The 23931-nt window shown below is 35.4% G+C and overlaps 1 protein-coding gene across 1 annotated transcript in view; it reads left to right on the top strand.

Annotated features, from left to right (window-relative positions):
• Bmp2k (BMP2 inducible kinase) overlaps window positions 1-23931 on the top strand; it is an 84347-nt gene that overhangs the window by 29657 nt on the left and 30759 nt on the right. The window contains exons 8-12 of the mRNA XM_033757765.1: window positions 13063-13166; window positions 14550-14629; window positions 18462-18622; window positions 20838-21031; window positions 23478-23576. Of these exons, the coding sequence (XP_033613656.1) occupies window positions 13063-13166; window positions 14550-14629; window positions 18462-18622; window positions 20838-21031; window positions 23478-23576 (638 nt within the window). The remainder of the gene's footprint in view (window positions 1-13062; window positions 13167-14549; window positions 14630-18461; window positions 18623-20837; window positions 21032-23477; window positions 23577-23931) is intronic.

Raw genomic sequence — 23931 nt, 5'->3', positions numbered from 1 at the left:
GGATTGGAAACAGCATAACATTTAATTATTTAGTTATTGTACATTTGAAATCAAATATACAGAGCTGTTGCTTCTTTGGATCAAAACGTTGCTAATCTTAGATTATGCTTGTCTTATTAGCCTTTTAAATATCTGTATTTTATTAAGTCATAGGTAAATACAAAGCCAGAAAGGTTTGTTATCAGGAGGGATAGAATGGTAGGCCCTGCATTCCAAAAGATGACTTTGGTTTTCCTCCTGTTTCCTTTAAGATTTTTCCTTCCATTTAAATAATAAATGTTTTATGTTTATACTTAATAAAAGTTTGGAAAAAGATGTTTTGAGAGGAGGAGGAGGAGAACGGTAAGGTACTAAAATATATAGTATTAGGTAGCTACTATACTTATACCCCTGAGCAGTGACTTAAGCTGTATGTAGCATTTCTACTTTGTTTTCTGCATTTTAAGTACCTCTCTTATATCCTCTATCTAGTTCAGTGGCAAAGAAAAAGGTCAATTTAAATATGTTTGATGTTTGTATGGTAAAGATAGTGGTTCAATTTAGTGGGAAGAATGGATGGAAATAGTAAAATTTCTTTTATACAGCTGGATCTCTATTTAATTATGCTAAAGTTTCTGATAAATAAAACTTTAAATGTAAAAATAAAACATATTTGAAGAAACTAAGGGTAAATCTATCAGAATAGAATGTGGAATCCATAAACTTAAGTAGTCAGTCCCAGGAACTACAAAAGATGACTCCATCAACACTATAAAAGACGAACTCATAAAGTCAAATGATAGATTGGAAATAGTATCATTCATTTGATAAATGGCTACCTGTTATAATTTTGCAGCTTGTATGAAATAAGAAGAGTAAACACTAAAAAAAAAGTTCAAAAGTAAAAGGTATAGAAAAAAGAATCTAGTTTGACTTTGCAAACTTATTTAAAGCCCATTCATTTCTGTAATGTTGATTTTCTCATATGTTATAAATATGCCAGTTTAACACAAAAAGTACTTGTGTTAAACTATGTATCATGTGGAATGTTTTTCCTAGGCAAGGGGAACCACAGTAATTGAGAGGAGAAGGTGGTATAACTGTCACAGGAAGGGAAATAGGCAAAGCTTGTCCACTTCACTGCCCTCATGAACACACTAACTGTATTTGAGTATACCAAGTAGGAATGCTTGTACTTGGGTTTTCTTTCCTGGAGCTCTATCTCCCCTTTAGGTAGCTCTATGCATATGAATGGCCACCTGCTCCATTAGTCTGGGGACTTTACTTTTATCTTCACCCATAGAGCACCTGCCAACATTAATGTGCTTTATATCCTTGAGGCAGCCTCCTCCTTGATGAGTTACCTGCCAACCACCAGGTAAATGTTTGTCAGTCCTCTGTGATAGAGTTATATTCTTTCTATATGGGCCACTTCATGAGTCTTCTATTTTTCCCATAAGTCTTTTACTTTTAGTGTGCCATTTTGCACACTAAATGTAAATTTTTAAAAAAGTGTATTTGAATAAACATCAGACCCTTAACCCTCTCTCTTATTTGCTTTTCCATTTTATTGACAAAATTTGAGACATCAAAAGCATGAAAAACCTATGAAGTGGAACTCTTGAAGAATATATAAGAGGAGCTTAATTTCTGTTTGCACTGGCCAATTGAATTTAACCTCCCCCCCTTTTTTGCAGGGTGTGAGTCATTGTAGCTATAAACACTATTTTGCTGTGGAGTAATGTTTTAGTTGTAATTGAACTTAAGATTTTATTGAGGTTCTTGCAGTGTCTTAGTTTCTCCGAATGTTCTCTCTGAAAAATACCATATGAGAGACTGGGTGGTTTATACACTTATATGCGATTTAGTTACTAAATACTGTCTTGGGTTAGATTGCTCCCCCTCCTGTGTGTGTTTGTGGGTGTTTGTGTAATGGGAAAGCAGGCAACATAAATATTAATTTTAGACTCTCAATGAGCATTAGTTAATTGATGATTTGCAGTGCACACAATACTCTTATTTGTCAATAAATGTGCAGATTTATTTTATGTTATTCATGGTATAAATTTGTGCCCAGTGAAAAGTGTTGAATAAAATAAAAATACTCAAGCCAGGCAAAGTGGTGCATGCCTGTAATCTCAATAGGAGAATTGCAAGTTTGAGCCAAGCATGGGTAAATTAGAAACTTAGCAAAACCCTATCAGAATAAAAACATCTTTAAAAGGGCCAGACATGTAGTTCAATGTGAAAAAGGGGGGGAAAAAGCATTCAGGTCAATCTGAAATCATAACATCCATAAATTTTATTTTCTGTCAAAGTGTTTTATATTTAATAGATGTTATTTTTAAATGTCTTGAATAGTAAAAGTTTAATAAAGTAGGAATTTTAAAAACCAGAACATATTTATCTGATGTAATGTTTTCTAAAAAAAATTTAGATACTTTGCAATGCTAGTCTTTGTCCTACGTGTTTATGCATGTAGTGGGTGATTTACATTGCTTTTAAATAAATCTCACATTCAGAAAACCAAGAATATTATCTAGCTCTATTCAGTTGTTGAATGTAAAACTTTTAATCACCAAATACAATAAATTATTCCCAGCCATTTTGATAAAACACAAAAAGATACATCATTTTAACACTAACAGCACTACTAATGCTGTCTGCATCCACTTCATATCACTCACAATTTTTGAAAATAGCCATGAAAAATCTTTGCTGTAGTTGTATATATAGTTTGTGGTTACCTAATTATTTGAATATGATTTTTAATTATCACTAATCGAGATAAAGCCATTGTTACTAGTATCTGTTGTCCATAATGCTCAGTTTAAGTGTTACTTTTATTTCTCTTTCCTGCGGACTTTTTTCTTTTAATTATTTTTGGTACCGGGAATCAAACTCAGGACTTTGCACTTGCTAGACAGGTTTGGTGCCACTGAGCTAAATCCCCAGCTCTCAGATTTTTCTCTTAAAAAGTAGCAGAGTCAGTTATTTAGTTTTCCTCTTAGCTTTTGTTGACTTTCCCTGTAGATAAGAAGGTTGCCACCGGGGTGGGGGAATGGTTAGGGAAGAAGCACTTTCTGTTTTCTGGATCCAAGTGTTGAAGAGGAATTTAGAACACATTTAGCACCAAGAATAATAATTATATCTAAGGGGTTTACTGAATAGTTATGAAGAGAGAGCCTTCTATAAATTCTTCTGTAAGCAAGGTACTTGAGATTAAGGAAAAATAAGGCCTGTAGAGCCAAACAGCCTTGGTTTACATCTCTCTGTCACCTATTTGACATGGAACGTTGGGCACCTTCATTTATCTCAGTCTCCCTATGGGCATATTAAAAGTACCTATCTCTTAAGAGTTTTGTTAGAATTAAATGTGTTATGGAAAATGTTTCTTAAAATATGTAAGTGCTTACTAAGAGATAGCATTTAATACTACTTTCATCACTACTGTGACACCTACCACCACAACAGCTACTAATAGCATTATCATAATTCTTCCTGAGCTAACCTGATTTCTGATAGCCTATGTGAAGGGCAGAGCATCTGCTGTTACTCATTAGGTTGTACTTTCCCTTCAGAGATTCTTTGGATGCTTTGAAGCAGGATTTCTGGTCATGATGAATCATGCAGCAGTTTACTATAAATTATCAAAGATCCCAAGACATGTTCAAATGCAACTACTAAGATTATTTTTTACCTCTTTATTTTGTACAGTGATACAGTAATTTATAATGAATACTTGCTATTGAGTCTGCTCAGTTACTGTTTTTTTATGGCTTCTTTTTCTTTGCTCACCTATTATGGTTAGATTTATTTTAATACCTGTCTTGTGGGGAACTAGGAATTAGTTGCTTGTTTGAATATACTTAAATTTATTATAGTGATTAAAATATACACAGTACAATACATTTTTTGTACTGCTACTCAGCTTCAGTGATAATCAACTGATGAGTAATCTTATTTCAAATATCTACACCCTCACCCATTCTCTTCTGCATTATAGTTTTTGGAAAAAAATTCTCAAGACATTTTAATTTACCTTTAAGATAAAGATGAAGCTAGAGTTTCCTTGGATGGTTTCAGTCATTGGCAATGGGGTATCTTTTGGGCATTTGTGGAGAGATAACTATGATCAATTATTAATATCCCAACTACACTTTCCTTGGATATGTATAGTACTGCTTAGTGTTTTATTTATGATTGAACATATTTATTATCAGCTGTTAAATTTAGTTTCATTTCCTCAGTCTTTAGGATAAGTTATATAGGACATATATACATAGCATGTAAATTTCTGTAGTAATCTTAGGTTAACAGATGAATATAATAAGTTGATTCTTGAAATATTTCCTGCAAAATTAGAGAAATTATATAAAAATAAAACAATGTGGGTGTTTTTCTTTCAGCAAAATTTCTAAGTGTAATCAAGAAACTTTTAAGTAGGAAAGGTTCTGAAAGACTTTTTTCTGGAAGGTGGTGGTAGTGTGGTAGTACTGGGGATCGAACAAAGGGCCTTTGGCACTGAGCTACATCCCTAGCCCCTCCCCTCCTCTTTGAGACTTAATTTTGAGACAGGGTCTCACTAAGTTTCTCAATTGCCCATGCTGGGCTCAAACTTGTGATCCTTCTGCTTTAGCTTCCTAGAGTGTTTGGTACAGGTCTATACTAGTATACCTGGCCAAAGTATTTTTCCTTTAAATTTTCTGAGCCATTGGAGTAGAGATGTTAGTTTCATTTGTATCTAGGTCCAGGCATGGATCCATTGTTTTTTGTAACTGGAATGGTAATATTGGCTTAGATCCTTGATGAAAATATAGTGTAACTTGGTGACTGCTGCTCCTTTAGTCGCTGTTTTTGTTGGAATGTGCTGGAGTGTTGTACTTCCTTGTTAATATAAACATAATTCATCTGCCTTATATAAGTGTTTCTTAATTAGATATGTGTGATAACATCAGTAGGAAGTATTGTGGTTTACTCAAATATGACTGTCAATGCTGAGACTGTTTTGTGTTCTCAGGTTGTAGTAGTAGTTTTTATGTCAATAGGAAGATTTATACAAAATGAGCAAAGAAATACCCTTTCTTATCTGTGTGGCTGAATTTTTGAGAAGTTGATTTTATATTTGCAGTAGAATCAGAGTTAGCAGTAATGGTCTTGTGTGATTCATGTGATCATTTTGAACAAGGATATTTCCTAGGTTCTCTCCTTTTTTTGGTATTGTTTTAAAATGTAAGCACTTAATATCACTTGGGTGAATTGACCACATGTATTCCTTAATCTACTCCTCTTTCAAGGATGTTTCCTGTAGATAATATAGTTTAATTATTGTGAAGTAGGAGTTAATAAAACATTAGACCTGATATTTAAAGAGTGAAAATATCATTGGACAAATTACTTGAAAACTGAAGTTGTCTTTCTTTATAAATATGCCCTGATATTTAGCTGGACTAAAGCTGATACCTATGCGTTTTAGGTTACACCATTCAGCAATCCAGGGTTACATTTTGCATCTCACTCTCTCTCTCTCTCTATCTCTCTTTTTGGGGTGTACTGGGGATTGAACCTTACACTTTCAAGGCAAGGCAGCAGAACCCATGAGCTAAATCCCTGGCCCTGCAACTCACTCTCTTGAAGAGTTCAAAAAATTGTTATTTAAATTATTTGCTTAATGCTGCCATATTGGGGCTTTTTTTGAAATGGCTAGGAATACTAAAAAATATTCAGATATAAAACTGTAGCCATTCTTTACTTGATGGTTTCAGGAATGATAATCTTTTTCATACTTTGATTTTAGAATCAAGTCACAGAACAGCACAGGAGCTCATTAGATAAAACTGTCCACTTTAATACAGGTTGAGGCTTCCCTAATCTGAAAACACAAAATATGAAAAGTTCCAAAATCTGAAACTTTCAGTGTTTATCTTGGAAAAATTCTGCACCTAACCTTATGTGATCAATTGCAGTCAAAATGCAGATGCAGTAAAAGTATTATGATATAAAATTCCTTTTAGAATATGTGTATAAAGGATATATGAAACATAACTGAATTTTGTGTTTAGATTTGGTTCCTATCCCCCAGATAGCCCATGATGTATAAGTATACATGCATTTTCCAGAATCCCCAAATTTACAAAATCAGAAATACTGGTCCCAAGCAGTCCAGAGAAGCATAACCTGTACTGATAGAGCAATCACAAGATGAAATTTAGATATTAAATCACAGAAGCCTATTATTCCATACTCAGTCTCCTAAATTTCCTGCAGCCAGTTATAGGCACTGCTGTAAAATTGTAGACTTCCTCTGCAGAGGCAGGTCACTTGCAGAAATGATTGAGTAGAGGACATGTATGCTCTGAAAATAACCTCTTTGAAAGGAAGTGCATATAGGCACTTAATTCTTTTTCCTAGTCTAGCAGTTAGAGAAATCATTACTTTCTCATGGGAAGGAATGTGTTATGGATAGTAGAGGGAAGTCACAGTACCCCATTAGCACAGTAGTTTCAGCCTCTTTTGACTATGGTTCTATGTCAAAAATATTTTTAATTATGACCTGATATATTTATTAGCTTTCCTGGTAGTGGGACACAATACCACCCACCCACAATTTAAAAGAAGAGAGTTTTAATTTAGCACACCATTCAGGAGATTCAGCCCATGGTCAGCTGGCTTCAAGGCAGAAACATTATGGCAAGAGGGCTTGGTGAAGCAAAGCTGCTCAGTTTGTGGCAGCCAGGAAGCAGAGCAGGAGAGCAGCACCAGAGAGAAAGGGTTAAGGAACCAGATGTAATACTCAAGTCCACACCTCCATGATCTACCTAGACACACCCAGAAATTTGCTCCACCAATCTCGTAGGCAGTCCTCAAGCCTTGATTGACAAAATCAAGATTAACATGTTGCCACTGCTGTGAGTCACCAGTGTTATATGCATGACTGTTCTATTGAGTGGCTTATGCCACTGATGGTACAAATGAATCTGATCACTTTTATTGGTCTTTTTACTAATAAAATTAAAGGACAAAGTCTAGTTATTTCTTGAATTTGAATAATCACTACTCAAATATAAATATTAATTAACACTATTCCTACCACCTAAAGTAATAATAATTACACTAAAAAGAGATTTATATTTGTGAATTTCTTTAAAACATTTTATGCATAAAGGTGATTCATTTATGCAGAGTGCATAAAATGTCATAAATGTGTTTGGCTTTTTTTTGTGGCCACCATGGCACCCATTTTTTCAGATTTTTTTTTCATTAGTATACCAAAAGACAGTTTATTTGGGGAAAAAAGATGGAAAAGAAATAGGACAGTGGTGAAGGGAGGGCAGGGGTATGGGGAAAAAATGAAAACCAAGACCTGACATGTAAAGGTACAAGATCCCAATGATGAATGTAACTGTACTGTATACCTAAAATGTACCAATAAACTCAATGAGAAAAAAAAAAAAAAAGAAAAAGAAATAGGACAGACAGCTACTGTGAGGTGGTAAGGGTTTTTAGAGCTGAAAGTTCTTTTCAGATAATTTTTGATAACATTTTCTATATCACTTACATGCATTTCTTGCCAGTCTTAAATAAACTTTTCTAAAGTTAAGGTTTTTATCAAGTACAGTGGTACCTTGGTTCATGAACTTAATTCATTTCACCATTTTGGGGAAGATGGTCCTGTTTGTGTTTGTTCCTGATCCGGCGTTTATGAATGGAATCCACATTTTGCCAAATACTTCTGTTTGTGAACCAAATTGTTCACGAACAAAAGCATTTGTGAACTGAGGTATCACTGTAATTTGTGCCTATGGCATTTCTTCACAGGTAAATAGTTTATTAATCAATTCTCTAAATTTTTAACATTGAAATCTTACAAGTACCCCATTCCTGGTATGTATAATATGGACTTAAAACTGCTGTACCACAAATTAGTTGTATTATAATGTTTTTATATCATTTTAACGTTCTCCTTAAAGAATTGTAACATGATGACATATTACAGATATGTAATCTGCTAAATGCCTTTCTTTGCATTATTGTAATCAAAGACACTCAGAAGCAGTATAAGCCACCCAGTGGGACAGTCGTTCATGTTCGACTGATGGTTCAAGCTGCCTGATGGGACAGTCAGTTCAAATTTAGATATGCCTGGCAGTAAAACTTAATGATTACAGCCATATTATGGGTGTGTAAACTCACATCCCACCCCTTGTCAACTTAACACCCAAACATATCTCCTTAAATCATACTTACTCTCCAGATAAATACAAGGTCATAATTCTGCCTAACATGATACAATTTGCATACAACTGAAACATCTCTTCAAAGTCTCAATAGTTCCAGCATTTTTAAAAGTCCAAGTTTCTTCTGAGACTCAAGGAAAATTCTTAGTTGTAAACCTCTGTAAAAATAAAAAAGCTGCAAAATCCCAGAAAAGAGTGTCATAGAAGAAACATTCCCATTCCAAAGGAGGGAATACTGAGATAGAAAATAATTGGGCCAGAGCAAGACTATAGCTCAGGAAGGCAAACATTATGACTTGCAGCTCTGTATTTGGCATCTCAGGCACATGTTGGTAAAATGTGAGTTCCAGAGGGATTGTATAGGATCACCCCTAAGGCTTTGCTCCATTATAGCCCACATGACATCTCTCTGGAGCTGGCTCCATTCACTCTTGGACTGTAGCTTTCCTAAGCAGACATTCCACATTCTTGGCATCTCTGTCTTCCTGGGGTCTCCACTGCATCTTTGGTTTCATTCTCATTACTTCATGGGCTGTTCCTTGCCTGACCTTCCAGGCTTCTTTTGAAATCTGGGTGGAAGCCTTCCTGAACCCATAGCTATTTGCATTCTGTATGTGGTAAAACCAGTATTATGTAGAAAGTACCAAAGTTTGTTGCTAGCTGTAGCAGTAGGTAGGCTCCCTTGGACTGTGGCTGTAGTGGCCTCTGGGTGCCTGGATGGCTGAGCACAGTGAATTTTGGGGAACCAATTCCTAAGGAGGCCCTTCTCAGGCATCCCAGGGGTTGTCCTCAAGTGAAAGGTTTGTACTTTTGAACCTTGACCCTGAACTGAGATGGGGTCCTGCTGGGTTCTGAGGTGCCCTCCGAGCATCTTCCTGTCTCTGTCAGAGTACTTGGTTTCATTTAATGGCATTGATTTCTTCAGTAGTTATGTCTTTTGCAATAATTTTACTCATAGTTTCTTTTGGACCAAAATGTAACTATTTCAAATTTTCTGCCTACATTTTGCTTCTAATTTTTACTACACATTTGGGTAAAAGTAGTCAGCAGTAACCATGCCACAGCCTGAATGTTGGACCATCTTGAAATTCCCCTGCCAGATTAGTCCACTGCTCTTAATTTTAGTCTCCCACAGTCCTCAGGACATGTACAGAATGTACACAAATTACTTGTTGGAGTGAAACACACATGGCCTCTAGTTCAGCTGGCCATAGAGTCCTTGTTTCTAAGTGAAACCTCCTGAACCTGTCTGCATTCCTATTAGTATTCTGGTCTTCTGAGCTCTGGCCAGCAGGGCTCCGCTTATAATATTTCAAGGCTTCTCTAGCCCACATCTCTAAACTTCTCCAAAGCATTTCCAAAAGTGTCTAAACTACGCAGTCAGGCACACGTCCAGCAACAGCCCTATTCCTGGTACCAGTTTTCTGTGTTAGCTTTCTTGTCACTGGGACACAATGCTATTAATATTAAATATTATTAAATGCTATTAATATTAAATATTAAAAGAGGAGTTTAAGTTAACTCATGGTCATTCCCTTGGTTAGCCGGCTTTACGGCAGAAACATGGTGGAAGGTATGGCTGAGCAAAGCTGCTCAATTCATGGCACCTGGAAAGTAGAGCAGGGGAACAAAGCTAGAATAGAAAAGGACTAAAGTCGCCTCCATGACCCACCTGGACACACCCGGCAGTGTGCTTTACCAATCCTCCAGGACCACTCCAAGCCAATCAGGACACAGTCAAGCTGAACTACCAAACCTGATACATGCATTCACATATACATGCACATGTATGAACTGAAACTGAAACTTTAAAGTTTCATGAAATGTTGCTTATATTTGCCACATTAATGCACTATAATATTTTCTACCTTAATTCTTTAAGTACTAGACATGAGCTTTTAAATTGATTTTATATTGCATAAATGGCGTCAATACTGTAAGACAAGCTAAACTGACTCCTACACCTATAATTCCCACAGGGAAATATGAGCCAGGGCTAGTGGAGGTTCTATCGTTATCTTATAAGATAATTTTTTCCTCTAGCCTAGCTAGCTACCTAATAATTAAAGGATGTTGTGCTGTGCTTTTTTTTTTTTTGATACTGGGGATTGAACTCAGGTACTTGTACTTGCAAGGCAGGCCACCGAACTGCTGAGCTAAATCCCCGGCCCTGTTGTGCTTAATTTGAGAGAGCATTACTTGTACGAATGTTAGTCAGAACAGAAAAATCTCAAATTTGTTTCTTTCTCCTCTAAGCTTCTAAATTACAATGAAAGAAAAGAAACAACAAAACCCAGTTAGGATTGTTGGGAAGATCATGCTGTTTCTCTCTAGATACTTAAAAAGTTTTCTTGGATTGAGCCAGAGAGGTACATTGTTATACCACACTATTGTCTGTTACTTTAGAGTTTCTTTGGTGGAACTGCATTTTGTTTGTTTGTTTGTTTGTTTTGGTACTGGGGAGATTGAACTCAGAACCTTGTCCTTTCAAGGCAGGCAAGGTGCCACTGAGCTAAATCCCTGGACCCTGAACTGCATTTAGTATTATGACACTGTCCACATGGGAAGAAGGAGTAAGAGGAAGTCCTACACAATTTACTGCAGTTTCTTGGAGGTGGAGAATTTGCTTTTTGCTCTCTGCTTTCACATCAGGAATGCTTTTTTATTTAGCACCTGTGTGTGTGTGTGTGTGTGTGTGTGTGTGAGTGTGAGACTCTGTGATTCATGTAATAGATCATGTCCTATTTATATTGACAGCTAGAAAGCGGAGAGCTAGATTTTGGACCTATATTTAGAATCAAATCACATGCATTTTCTTTTCTGTCGTTATTTTGTCTGCTCCAGCCCTTAGTGAATTACTTTTCCTTCAGTCCCAGTTTTCTCATGTATTAAAAAAAAAAATCTTACAGTTTTATGTACCAGTTCATGTCTTTATAAGAACAAATAGGTACAATTAGGTACCATTGAATTTAAATTTTAAAAGCCAAATAAATTTGTAACAATAGGAAATTAGGATCATAATTTTGTGAATTTTATGTTTCTTGTTATTGGATTGATTTTAAAAATTGTATGGGTAAGCATTGTTAACATGTATTTAAATTTATTTTTACAAAATTAAATTAATTTTATACACTTGTTGCTCTTAAAACATTTAATATTTTGGTGTCAAAATAAAATTGATTTATTTTCAAAATGTTTTTGGTTAAATATAAATTAATAAATATTTGAATTAAAATGTTTTTAGTTATTTCAAACTAGCAGTAGTGTTAAAAGATAAAAAGTAAAATTTATTAATGTTATGTTAACATTTTAGATATATAAAAAATGTTATATACAGACTTAATTCAAAATTTCCCAAATAAATTTTTAAAGTTTTGTGCTCAATATTACTTTCCGTAGAGCTGTTTTTTTAGTTGACATAAGTTTATTATCTCTTTGGAGATATGTTACACATTCTGTATTCAGAAATTAAATGTGGAGGAAGATTTAATTGATTTTTATAATTTATAATATATAATGAAATTTATAATTTCATTTTAGCTATTTTATGTACTTAGATCTCTATACATATTAGCAAATTTCAGAATGTCTAATACTGTTTTACATTTTAAATAGTTTAAAAACAATTTAAGCATTATGACAATTTAGAATTAATGAAGCAGAATTAGTCATGGAAATGTCTTTACAAAATAAAACTTTTTCAGTTTTAAAATTAAAATAATAAGTGTTGAACTTATAAAATTTTAAAATTAAAAATCACCCAAGAAATAGACAAATAGTCATGGTCATTTTGGCTAGGAAAACATCTCAGGTATTTTAAGCAGTACTGTAAAGGTCATGTAGACTGTTCATAGTAGAACTGCACTTAAATTTTTGAACATATTTTAGATAACATTGTAAAATATAGAACTATAGTAAGTTAGTATGGGAAGAAAGCATATTTTTGGAAACCTATAGTAGCAATCTTGTACTACTTTGGTAAATAGATTATAATAATGCACAATTTAGCCTTTACTTGATTCAGGATCATTTCAAAATAGAATTATTTTAGATAGCAGAATTACTTCAAAAGGAATTATTTTGAAGCCTCTCCCACTATGGTCCTGGAACTTTTCTTTAATAATTCCCCAGAGTTTACTAAATGGACTATTTGTTTTATGTTGCTAAATTCATGGTTTTGCCTGAGTCACTTTCTGTCTTAGTTACTTTTCTCATTGCTGAGACAAAATACCTGGCATCCACAAATTAAAAGAGGAAAGGTTTATTTAGGTCACAGTGTGTAGATGTTTCAGTCCATAATTACACAGCTCCAGGGCAGGGTGGCATGGCAGATGAATCACAGGGGAGAAACAGTTCATGGCAGGCAGAAGGTAGCAAAACAAGCAAGGGGCAAGACAAAGCTCTTTTTGTCCCTCATATTGTATCCAGGCTACTGGGATTAAGGTGGTGCCAAACCAATCAGTGGACTGATTTAGTAATCACTCACCCTTATCCTACCACCCTTAATCCTTGCATTACACCATGAATCAGTCACAAACTCTAGATTCAGCCACCTCTGAAAAAGCCCTGCTTATGACTGCATGAGGCTTTGGGGGTCATCTAGACACAAGCCAGAATACTTAGGAGAATAATCATACATGTCATTCATACTGCAGGTACAGAACAGTCCTGTGACTAACCTACCATTTAGTTTGGCATAACAGCAATTTCTGTACTTTCTGTAAATATTAACAATGTCTGCTAGAGTCATTGATCCTAGAATGGAACAGAAAAATATTTTTATCTTTTATATAAAGTGGCATCTCTAATCAATAAAATGTCTTAACATTTTGATTTATTCTTACAGGGTTCATGCTTGAACCAGACCCAGAGCATAGACCTGATATATTTCAAGTATCCTATTTTGCATTTAAATTTGCCAAAAAGGATTGTCCGGTTTCTAACATCAATGTAAGTAGCATTTTAAATAGGGTTTGAATTTAAAATCCATTTTTTCATGTACATGTGTATAGACTCTGAGAGTTGTTTGTGACAAGTGGCCTGATATATGATTGTGATTGTATTTTTGGTATAAAGCCACATCCCAAATTGCGTCTTGAGGTATCCTGGAGAGCTACAGCAGACTCCAGGGTCACCTCCAGGATATGTTCCATTTAAGAGCAAAACACAGTGACATAAACACAGTCTAATACAGACAAACTACTTTTAATTAAGTTTTAGGTCTAGCTGTTTAATAAACAGGACTGTTTTTTTTTGTTATTGTTGTTTTGTGGAGAGTTGTGAAAAATTACTGAGACAGAAACTAAATACTCTGTTAAATGAGAAAATTTGGGGGCCTTTGGTGTAAAAAGGAGAGACACTGTAAATCGACCGCAGTTTATTTTATCTTTTTAAGTGACTTATTTTGCCTATTTTAGGAGGTTTAATGGTCCCCCCCATTAAACAAAGTAATTGTAAAGATTACAACTAATTACAATCTAATGCCTAGTTCATGAAAGGAGCTCATTTAGAAATACCTAATAATATTTAAAGGCTTTGATTCTATTTGCTATTTATAGATTACATCAACTACTTCAGATGAACTGTGTATGGCAAATCCCTGCTAATTTTAATAAAGGTTACTAGACTCATTGATTTTAAGGCATTCTCAGCTTCATTCTGGTCATTAGGTCATTCTGGCCTAACTTGTTCTTATTTGTTCCTTTTATGTATAACTTAACCCATTACTTAAAAAAAGTATATAATTAGCCTTTTCTTTTTGCTTTTAACATATCAATTAAATATTTTCCTTGCTGAGGCTGAAATTATTCAGTTCTAACATTCTACTAATGAAAGTAGCATTATTTGCCATTTAACTTGATTTTTTCGTGTTCTACTTAACTAACACTTACTGGTTGCCTACCCTGAGTCAAACATTGGGTATAAACAACTGAGCAAAACCTACCAGCCCCTCTTTCTGAAAATTATTTGTGGTACCGTATTTAGAAACTCCCTACCCTTGGAGTTAACTTCTTTTTCTAAAGTGCAAAGCAGTTATTGATCTATAAGTGTAATATAGTATTTCTTTTTACCTAAATTCTATCTATCTATGCATTGCATACAATGATACTTTGTGTATTTTCCAGAGATTTTGGGGGGACATGAATATGAGAGTGACATTGTGTATGACATCTAGTGATATTTATAGGCTCAATTATGTCAATAATTTTTAGGTTTCTGATGGGCAAATAATGGTACCTCAGAGGTAGTATTTTTTAAGTTTAATAATATGTCTATAGTTTAATAAACCTTTTTGCACTAAAAACTAAAAGTTTTGTTTTTTTTTCCTCCAAGAATTCTTTGATTCCTTCAGCTCTTCCTGAACCGATGACTGCTAGTGAAGCAGCTGCTAGGAAAAGCCAAATGAAAGCCAGGTAGGCATAGCTATGATAAAATTGAAAAGGCATTTTTAAAAACATTGCACAGTAGGTCTTGTTTTAATCCTAGTAAATGTCATTAAGTGTCATCTTCACCCATTAAAAAAATGTATATTGCTTATTGCCTGTTGCATAGTTTAGATAACAAGTGTCTTAGTTCCTTTCTCCATGCTGAGACAAAATACCCAACATCAAAGTTAAAAGGGGAAAGATATATTTGGCTCACAATTTGTAGAGGTTTCAGTTCATAGTTGGCTGGCTCCAGTGCAGGGTAGCATGGCAGAGGGGCATCACTTAGGAGAGGTGGTCCATGACAGGCAGAAGGCAGCAAAGTAGCAAGCAGCAAGCTTCGACCACAGCCCCCTTACTGTCTCTTATATTCTATTCAGGCTATGGGTTATTACTCACACCCAGGGTGGGGAACTCTTAATCAGTCTGACATGACATCCTTAATTCCAGAATCATGAACTCTAGATACAGCCACCTCCAAAAAGCCCCACCTTTGACCATATGAGGCTGGGGGGTGGGGTACACATCTAGACATAAGCCTTAACAGCAAGTATGAAATAAGCTTTAAAAAATACTAGATACAGGATTTGTATCTAATATAAAAGTTAGAAATATATTGTGTGAGCTGGGCATAGTGGCACATACCTGTAATCTCAGCATTTGGGAGGCTGAGGCAAGAGGATTGCCACAAATTTGAGACCAGCCTGAACCTGTGTGGTGAGACTCTGTCTTAAAAAAAAAAAAGGAAAGAAAGAAATAAAGAAAAGCAGGGGTTTGGGATGGATTATGTTAAGACCTGAATCCTTTAGTGACTTTTTTCTGTATTTATATTTTTGAACTTAAAAGTTAATAAACAGGACCATCTATTAGATTATTAGACAAGTGCAACATTGCATTTGGGGAGATTTCTGGGTTAGAGCTTTGTTTGTTATTATATCTTACACTAATTATTTTATTTGAAATACAAAAAAAATTTGTCATATACATTTTATATGCAAGATATAGATCCTGGAATTGCACATAGAAAGTAGTAATTTCCAGGGAGTTTGCAGTTGTAACTGTAAATGATTACTACCTGATACTTAGTGTGGAAGAAAAGACTGGGAGCAGAGAGAACAGGATGAAAGGAATGCTTTCTGGGGGAATTGCAGAATTCTTGAAGGATGAGTCCTCAGTTCTCTGGAGGGGTTGGAATTGAAACTAAAGTGGCAGGCAATTCAGGCAATAATGGTCCTGGTGATGCTATAGGGTGAGAGCATAAGGGGACATACTTATGGTGGTGGGGGAGGAAGCTGAAATGATAGGTAATACCAGTCACAAGCAACCCTATTTGTATGGCATGCTGAGATGTATTAGAAATGATCTTTACTGATGAATTGTTAAAGTATCATTTGTGACTTTTTAAAAATCTAATATCACCAAGAATATCTTCATTCATTTGACTTTCAAAGTGCTGTCCAAGGAAGCGGTGGAATAAAGTTATATCTAACCTGCAGGAATCTAGCATAACCAGAAATCTGTCTTATCTATGATAGAGCATTGAGTAGCAGCCACTGTTGTTATTGAGTGGTAATTATTTGTCAGTAGAATTTTATTGTTACTTGTTTTTAATAGTTGATCAGTAAATCTTTATGAAGGTAGTTGCACATTAAAAAATTAGTCAACTGAAAAAGAATGATTTGAATATCTTTCACTGTGACACACAAGTTGTAGCAATACAATCATAAATGAAATAATGCCATTTGCATTTACAGTGTTTATTTTAAACGTGTGTGTGTGAAAATATAATGTGATCCATTAATGTGTACAGTTTTTGTCATTTTAATGAGTTAAATTTGCAGAACTTATTTATAGTATATTAAATCTGTGCCTTCTGTATATTAAAATATAAGGTTCATTGGTGCCAATTGCTCATTCAGATAAATTTACTCTATCAAAGTCACTAAAGAACTTGAAAAAAATCTACCTCTGTACAAAGCTTAATAGTAAATATTAGTTTTTTCATGTAAATGCTGTATTTTAAGGAGAGAATCTTTACAGAGCTAGTTTCCTTATTCAGTAAGCTGCAACGGGTGTTTTAATCCACCTGCCCCTGCCTTCAGTTTGTGGCACCTGCTTTACTTCTCAAAAACCTAAACTTGACTTGTATTTTCTACTCTGTTAAACATGTGAGGTTATTTGACATATGTGCTTGAAAGATGGAAATGTTGAGAATTGGCAGAAGGAAACATTGGAGGACTTTAAGGAGGAGAGGGTCTGAGTTTTTAGGAAGATTATTCAGGTGTTAGGAGGAAAGGAAAGGAGGAAAGCACAGAAAATGCACTAGGAAGCTTGTGAGGGTAAAGGTAAAGCAGTGCAGCAATGTTGATGGCAGTAATTATTGTCTCTCAGTCCAGTTTTTGCTTCTCTTTGCCTAATCTGTGCAGATATTGTTTCCCATCCCTTCCTTCATAGAGAATGCTTAGTCACTTTTTTGCAGTTTAGTGAAATAATATTTATTTAAAAATTTTAATCTCTAGTGCCTTCTTGAAGCCTTTTCTAGCCAAATTAAGGATGGAATTACTTCTTCATGAAATTCTTGGCAGTACTAGCTTGGCTCTGAATATCTTACTCTTACATTTTGTTATATTTTCACCAACATGTGCCCTATTTTCTTATATATCCTGTAAATTCTGAGGATAGAATTTTGTACAGTGAACATCAGAAATGTACAATAGATACTAATACAGTATTAAATAAAAGATATTAGATTGAATAAGGTCTTCCTGACTTAGGCTTTTTAGAAGATTCCTCTATGATCATGCATGTTGTAGTTCTCTAAAGAGCAGGGTAGACCAGGAACATAGAAGGGTGAAGTTTGGCCTATGCAACCTAATAAATAAAGAATGGAGAGCTAAAAAATGGTTGTATATAGTATTTCTTCCAAATTACTCGAGGTTAGAGAGTATACTTGGTTTTAGTACCACACTCCGAATATGAATTCATACTAAAGTGAGCTATAATTATTTATATGTATAAATGATCTTTAGCTCTGTTTTCATATTTGTTCAATATGTACCTATCCCATTTAAAACATGTTATTTTTAGAAGACAACACACTGTCTATTCTCATGATATAGTTCTGTTTTTCTGAAATCTTTTGATTTAATTTTGTCTTTCCTATTGGAAAGATAGTTGTTAACTGGGCTCCCTCTTGTGGTGCATATAGCTATTGGGAAAAATTTTACATGTATGCAGTTGTAGATGGGGTTTTCCCTTAAGTAACAGTGGCTGTGAGCTTGATAAATTATATGTAATTATTAAATCATTTGACTATATGGTGAGATAATTTAGTAAAGAAATTTTATGGGAGATCCTCTTAGAAAGTGAAAAATTGACTCAACTGAAAAGTATGAGTCTTTATACTGAATTTATAGACAAAAATTGATAAATATGTAAATTAAAGTGTCCAAGTTAGGGGAGGTTATTTATTCTTGTTTCCCTTCAGAGTTGGATTTTCAGTTTTTTTTAAAAACCTTGTGAGAAGGTTTTTGTTTGTTTCCTTTCAATCTCATCTTATTTCCTTAAAGATAGTCTTTGAAACTATGCTATTTTCTGCTACCTGCTGTAGCAGACTTTACATACTATTTTAAGGAAAATGGTTAATTTTATGTTTTTACTTTCTGATCATCATCAAACGTGTTATTTGAGAGAGACTTAGGAGGAAGCCAAGAAAACAAAAGTGATTGTCTGTAATAAATATTTATTGAGATATTTTATAGAAAAAAGTAAATTAGAAATAACCCCAATATTTGGAATGAAATGTGTCCTTCTCTTGTAGAATAACAGATACCATTGGACCAACAGAAACCTCGATTGCACCAAGACAAAGACCAAAGGCCAACTCTACTACTGCCCCTCCTAGTATGCTGACCATTCAGAGTTCAGCAACACCTGTGAAAGTTCCTGCTCCTGGTGAATTTGGTGACCACAGACCGAAAGGTAGTGTAAGCCAGTCCCTTGCTAGTGTAAATAATCCAATTATGGTTTGGTTTCCTAAGGGTATAAATTAACAGCAAACTTAATATTGAAAATAGGTAACATAATGTTTTAAGAAGCTTTCTTATGTCTAATAAATCTGGCTGTTTTTCTCGCGATAAAGAAAGGGAAGTTATTGGCACGGCAAAAGTGTGATACAAAAAGCTCACAATTTGCTTTGATTCTATAATATAAACTCTTATTTCTAAAGTCATCAACTAGTAGGGTTGAGGTAGGTAATGATAAAGTTCAAGAGTGTAGAAAACTCTGTTGTACCGGTAGTTGAAACTCTAACCTTATAAAGTTGCATCTTTGTACTGAGTCTAGAGTTTGGCAAAATAGTCATGTGGACATTATAACTTAAAAACTGGTATCTTCATTTGATTTTTAGAAAAAAGTATTTTTCTAATTTAAAATGTAAGAATTATGGTACTATGAAAAATTTTTTTCAGCTAGGCATGGTGGTGGTGTGTACCTTTAATCCCAGCTACTTGGGACCGAGACTGGAGGATTATGAGTTTGAGCCAGGGGCAACTTTGTGAGTCCTTGTCTCAAAATAAAATAAGAAAGGCCTGAAGATATAGTTCAGTGGTGGAATGTTTGCCAAGCGTTAATGAGGCTCTTTCTGGGTTCAATTCCTAGTGCTACAAATGGGAGGAAAATTCTCCTAAGGAGATACTCCTGATTTGAGAGTGTAAACTTTATCTCTTAAAGGTCTGGGATATAATGTGAAGATTCACCTGATTTATATTTTATTTCACGATAAATCTGTCTTTTTAATGTGAAAATGTTGGGGCCAGGGATGTAGTTCAGTGGCACTGTTGCCTGCCTGGCAAGTGCAAGGTCCTGAGTTCAATCCCCAGTATACAACAAACAAACAAACAAAGAAAATGTTTTCATTTAGGATACTATAATGGTGAAGAAGCTGTTCTTTGAAGCTCTTGAATCTGCTTTGAGTATTTTTCTTATTTAAAGCAATGTATCTTTAAAAGATTCTAGCTCCTATTTTTATGGGTTTGTTGGGAGGATTAGCTGCTTAATATAGCACCTGATACAAAATATGCAGTTATTGAGCGATTATTGTTTTAATCAGGTTTCCATCAATACAACAAAATATCAAGGGCATTAATTTAATTAGAGCAAAGGTTTATTTTGGCTTATAATTTTAGAAATTTCACCCCACAGTTGGGTGTACCAATTGCTTCTAGCCCCCGTTGTTAGTGCTGGATAGCAACTCAGGGAACACATGGTTGAACAAATTGCTTAGTTCATGGCTAGGAAGCAAAAGAAGAAGCTGGAGTCCCACAATCCCCTTCAAGGGCTCAGCTCCAATGACCTAAGGCCCCATCTCCTAAAGTTGTACCACCTCTTAGTGGTGCCATCATGGGACTAAGCTTATGTTTTATGGGTTATGAAAGATCTAAACTATTCATACAGTTGTATTTGAATAAAGGTAAGTTCACTGGGAGAGAATACAGAAATTACAGTGTATTAGATATTATATTTCCTTTTTTTGATATTATATATATTCATATTTTAGCTAATTTCAAAAGTTTATTTGTAGAATTTTTAAAAGATGAAATTTATAGAGCTTGTAAGTAAATATCCATTTAGGAGATAGTGTTAATAGATTCACTACAGTAAGCATTTAATGAACATTTTTAATATAAAAGGCTTTTATGTCTCCAACAGATAAGTGTCACTCTATCCTTCAGGGTCCCTGGCTAGAAAATAGCCATATAAACCCTTAATATGTGCAAGACAGAATGAAGTAATAAATTGAGTGGAATTGTTAGATGAAGGAACAAGGAAGAGATTTGAATTACACTTTAAAGAACAAGAACGTGAATACTTGGAAATGGCATTAGAGATTTAGAGAACTGTCTCAGTGGCTGTGTCCTCATAATAATATATTTGTAGGTCAGAATGATAGGGCTGGTGTGTTTATGGAGAGATTAAGCATAAAACAAAGTGTTTTTAGGACTTTTTCAGGGTTGCAGATGACAAAATTAAGTTTCCAAGGTACTTAAAATTATAGTACATTCTTTAGACTGTGCAAATGGAAGGAAGGTTTTCATTTATAAATTAATAATATCAATGTTCTAATTTAATTATTGAAATGTAGCTATTTGCTGAAATTATTAGTACATTAATGAAAGTTTTTGGAAACCTATCTCAGGAGCCTTGAGACCTGGAAATGGCCCTGAAGGTTTACTAGGCCAGGGGCCTCCTCAGCAGCCACCACAGCAGCACAGAGTCCTCCAGCAGCTCCAACAGGGAGACTGGAGATTACAGCAGCTTCATTCACAGCATCACCATCCTCACCAGCAGCAACAGCAGCACCAGTTACTTCAAGATGCTTACTTGCAGCAGGTAATCCTCTGTTACTTTGGACAGTGCTGTAGGGTAGTGCTGTAAAATTCATATAGCAGTAGAAAATCACTGAATTCTTTTTGTTTTATGGGCACTGTCTTAGTTACTGTTCTCATCGCTGAGACAAAACATTTGACACCCAAAGTTAAAGGAAGAAAGGTTTATTTGCCTCACAGTTTGTAGAGGTTTCAGTACACAGTTGGCTGGCTCCAAGGTAGGGTGGCATGGCAGAGAGGCACCACAGAACAGGCAGCAGAAGGCATCTAGCAGCAAGTGCCCAAGAGTGACAGGTGATCCTCTTTCTGTCTCATATTTTTTCCAGGCTATCCACCCTTTGGGCAAGAAACATTTAACCCTTTAATCCTAGGACCGAACCATGAATCCATCCCAGCATCATACCTTTGATCTAGCATACATACCCTAGATTCAGCCACCTCTGAAAAGCCCCATCTATGATCTTATGAGGCTTTGAGGGAAGACATCTAGATACAGGCATAACATTCTGCCCCCAGTCCCCGGAAAGAGTTGTGCACATCTCTTTATGCAAAAGGCATTTAGTCTATCTCTAAGAGTTGCCAAAGTCCTAACATTTTCAGCATTGCTAAAAAGCCCAAGTCCAAAGTCTCCTCTGAGATTTAATGCAAACTCTTAGCTTTGAGCTCCTGTACAAATGAAAAGAAAGTTAAACGCTGAAAACATACAGTGGCACAGGATAGCCATTTCCATTCCCAAAGGTACAAAGAGGGTGATAGAAAGGAATGGTACCAAAGAAAGACCAAAATTCAGCAGGGCAAACCTTAAATCCTAGAGTTTCATGTCCAACATCCTTGGAAATCTGTGGCAAGTTATGAACTTCAAACAGTTTTGAAGTTTTGGTGGCTCCACCTCTGTAGCACTTCTGGTGGTTGTGCCCATGGCTTTTCTCTTTGTCTAGTTTTGGTCACTCCTTGCAGCTTTCCTCAGATCTATACTCCTGGCTCCTTCAATCTTCTGGGTCTTCACTGCACGTTCAGTTTTACAGTCACAGCTCTACACACTGCCCTCTCCGAGGCACACTGCCTGACCTCCCAAACCTTCTCAAATCTGGGTGGAAGCCTTCCTAATCTCACAACTCTTGGGTTCTGCATGCACCTAAAACCAGCAGCACGCGGATGATGTCAAGGTCTAGAAGTCCCCCAAAGCCTCATGTGGTTGTAGGTGGGGCTTTTTGAGGGATGGTTGGATCTAGAGTGTGTGATGCTGGGATTAAGGGTGTGTGGTTACTAAATGAGTCCACTGAATGGTTTGACATAGTTCTGCGTGTGAGGACAGAACTTAAGCGTAGCCTAGGTGGAATATAAAAGGACAGAAAGAAGCTGCTACTGCCACTTGTCACTTGCTTGCTGCCTTCTGCCTGCCATGAACTGTTTCTACTCTGTGATGCCCCTCTGCCATGCCATCCTGCCTCGGAGCCAGCCAACTATGAACTGAAATACGTACAAACTGAGCCATATAAACCTTTCCTCCTTTAACTTGGGGTATCAGGTGGAACGAGAAAAGTGACTTAAGATACGCACCTTGAACTGAAGATTCAAAGTGTGAATTTTACCTGTTTCCTGAATAGAAAACAGTATGTAGTTTGCACTTGATGAGATACTTTAAGGATACTCAATTAAACTGGGTTGCATCATGGCCTTAGGAAGTAGAGAATGTACATCTAGTCATTTGGTATTTGAGAATAAATGTGATTTGTGATGAGTATTATCTGTTTGAGGTTACATTTTGAATTCATAGACTAATAATGCTATTGTGGGAAAATATTAGTCTTTTCAACGTGACATTTTCTTAGTTTTTTTCCTTTGTGCTTCTTTCTGACTGGTTTGGTCTATCTGACTGGATAGGTGCAAATTGGAAGGGCAAAAAAAAGTCTTAAGTCTTTTCTGTCCTCTGCTTCATCAGAATCTACAAATTTCTGGTTTCACTAAAATTTTGAATTGAACTACTGTTAACACCATCATTCTCATTTCCTGAAATATTTTTGTGCCAGTTCTATGCATGATACTTCTCAGGGATGTCACCCTGTAATTTTGATTAATAGAGCTAGAGTGGAAGGGGTAAGGAAATGGTGTATGGGATGGCCAGAAGATACCACTGAAGGTGGGATTTATTGTAATAGGTCCTGGCTTGAAGTTGCTTCAGCGGCCTTTATATCCTTTAGGACGAGATGGTGAAAATGTTTAGCATCGGCTTTCTTCCAAACATTCTTAAACTGCTTTGAATAAGGTTTTAGTTCAATCTGTTATGCTTCATTGACAATAAAAGAATTCTGATAACAAAATATAACTTATAGTTACTTATACACTGTAGCTACTTTCTATGTTATTGCTCTGGTAAAATCAATACTTAGAAAAAAGAGATTCTGGCATAGAAAGGCATGAATAATATTGATTTTATTTTCTTTTCTCAGTACCAGCATGCAGTGCAGCAGCAACAGATACTTCAGCAACAGTTTTTAATGCATTCAGTATACCAGCCACAACTTCCTGCGTCACAGTATCCCACAGTGGTAAGTGTTGTATAATTTCTAGAGATTTCTGAGTGTGTATTATAATTTTGGAATTCACAGTATAAATCATACAAAATTTAACAATTCAAAATTAGTTCAAGTTAGTGAATTGACATGTATTTTATTGAAGACAGCCATATATTCTCAGTAAGCCTTTAATTGTACTGACCTGTGATACCTGAAAATGGCACATTGGAATTGACTGGTACCATGGCTCTTTTATAAGGAAAATGATGTTATCCAGTCTTTTGCCCTGTGTCCCTGTCATTCAGTAAATAACTGTTGAGTAAAATGAAACTTAAAGGAAAAGTATATGTGCTTCAGATACCTGTGCTTCAGGATTTTTTTTTTTTTT

Source organism: Fukomys damarensis, unplaced genomic scaffold (assembly GCF_012274545.1).
Source record: "Fukomys damarensis isolate Sample0158 unplaced genomic scaffold, DMR_v1.0_HiC HiC_scaffold_32, whole genome shotgun sequence".
NCBI classification, from domain to species: Eukaryota; Metazoa; Chordata; class Mammalia; order Rodentia; family Bathyergidae; genus Fukomys; species Fukomys damarensis.
This window is presented reverse-complemented; position numbering and strand designations above follow the sequence as displayed.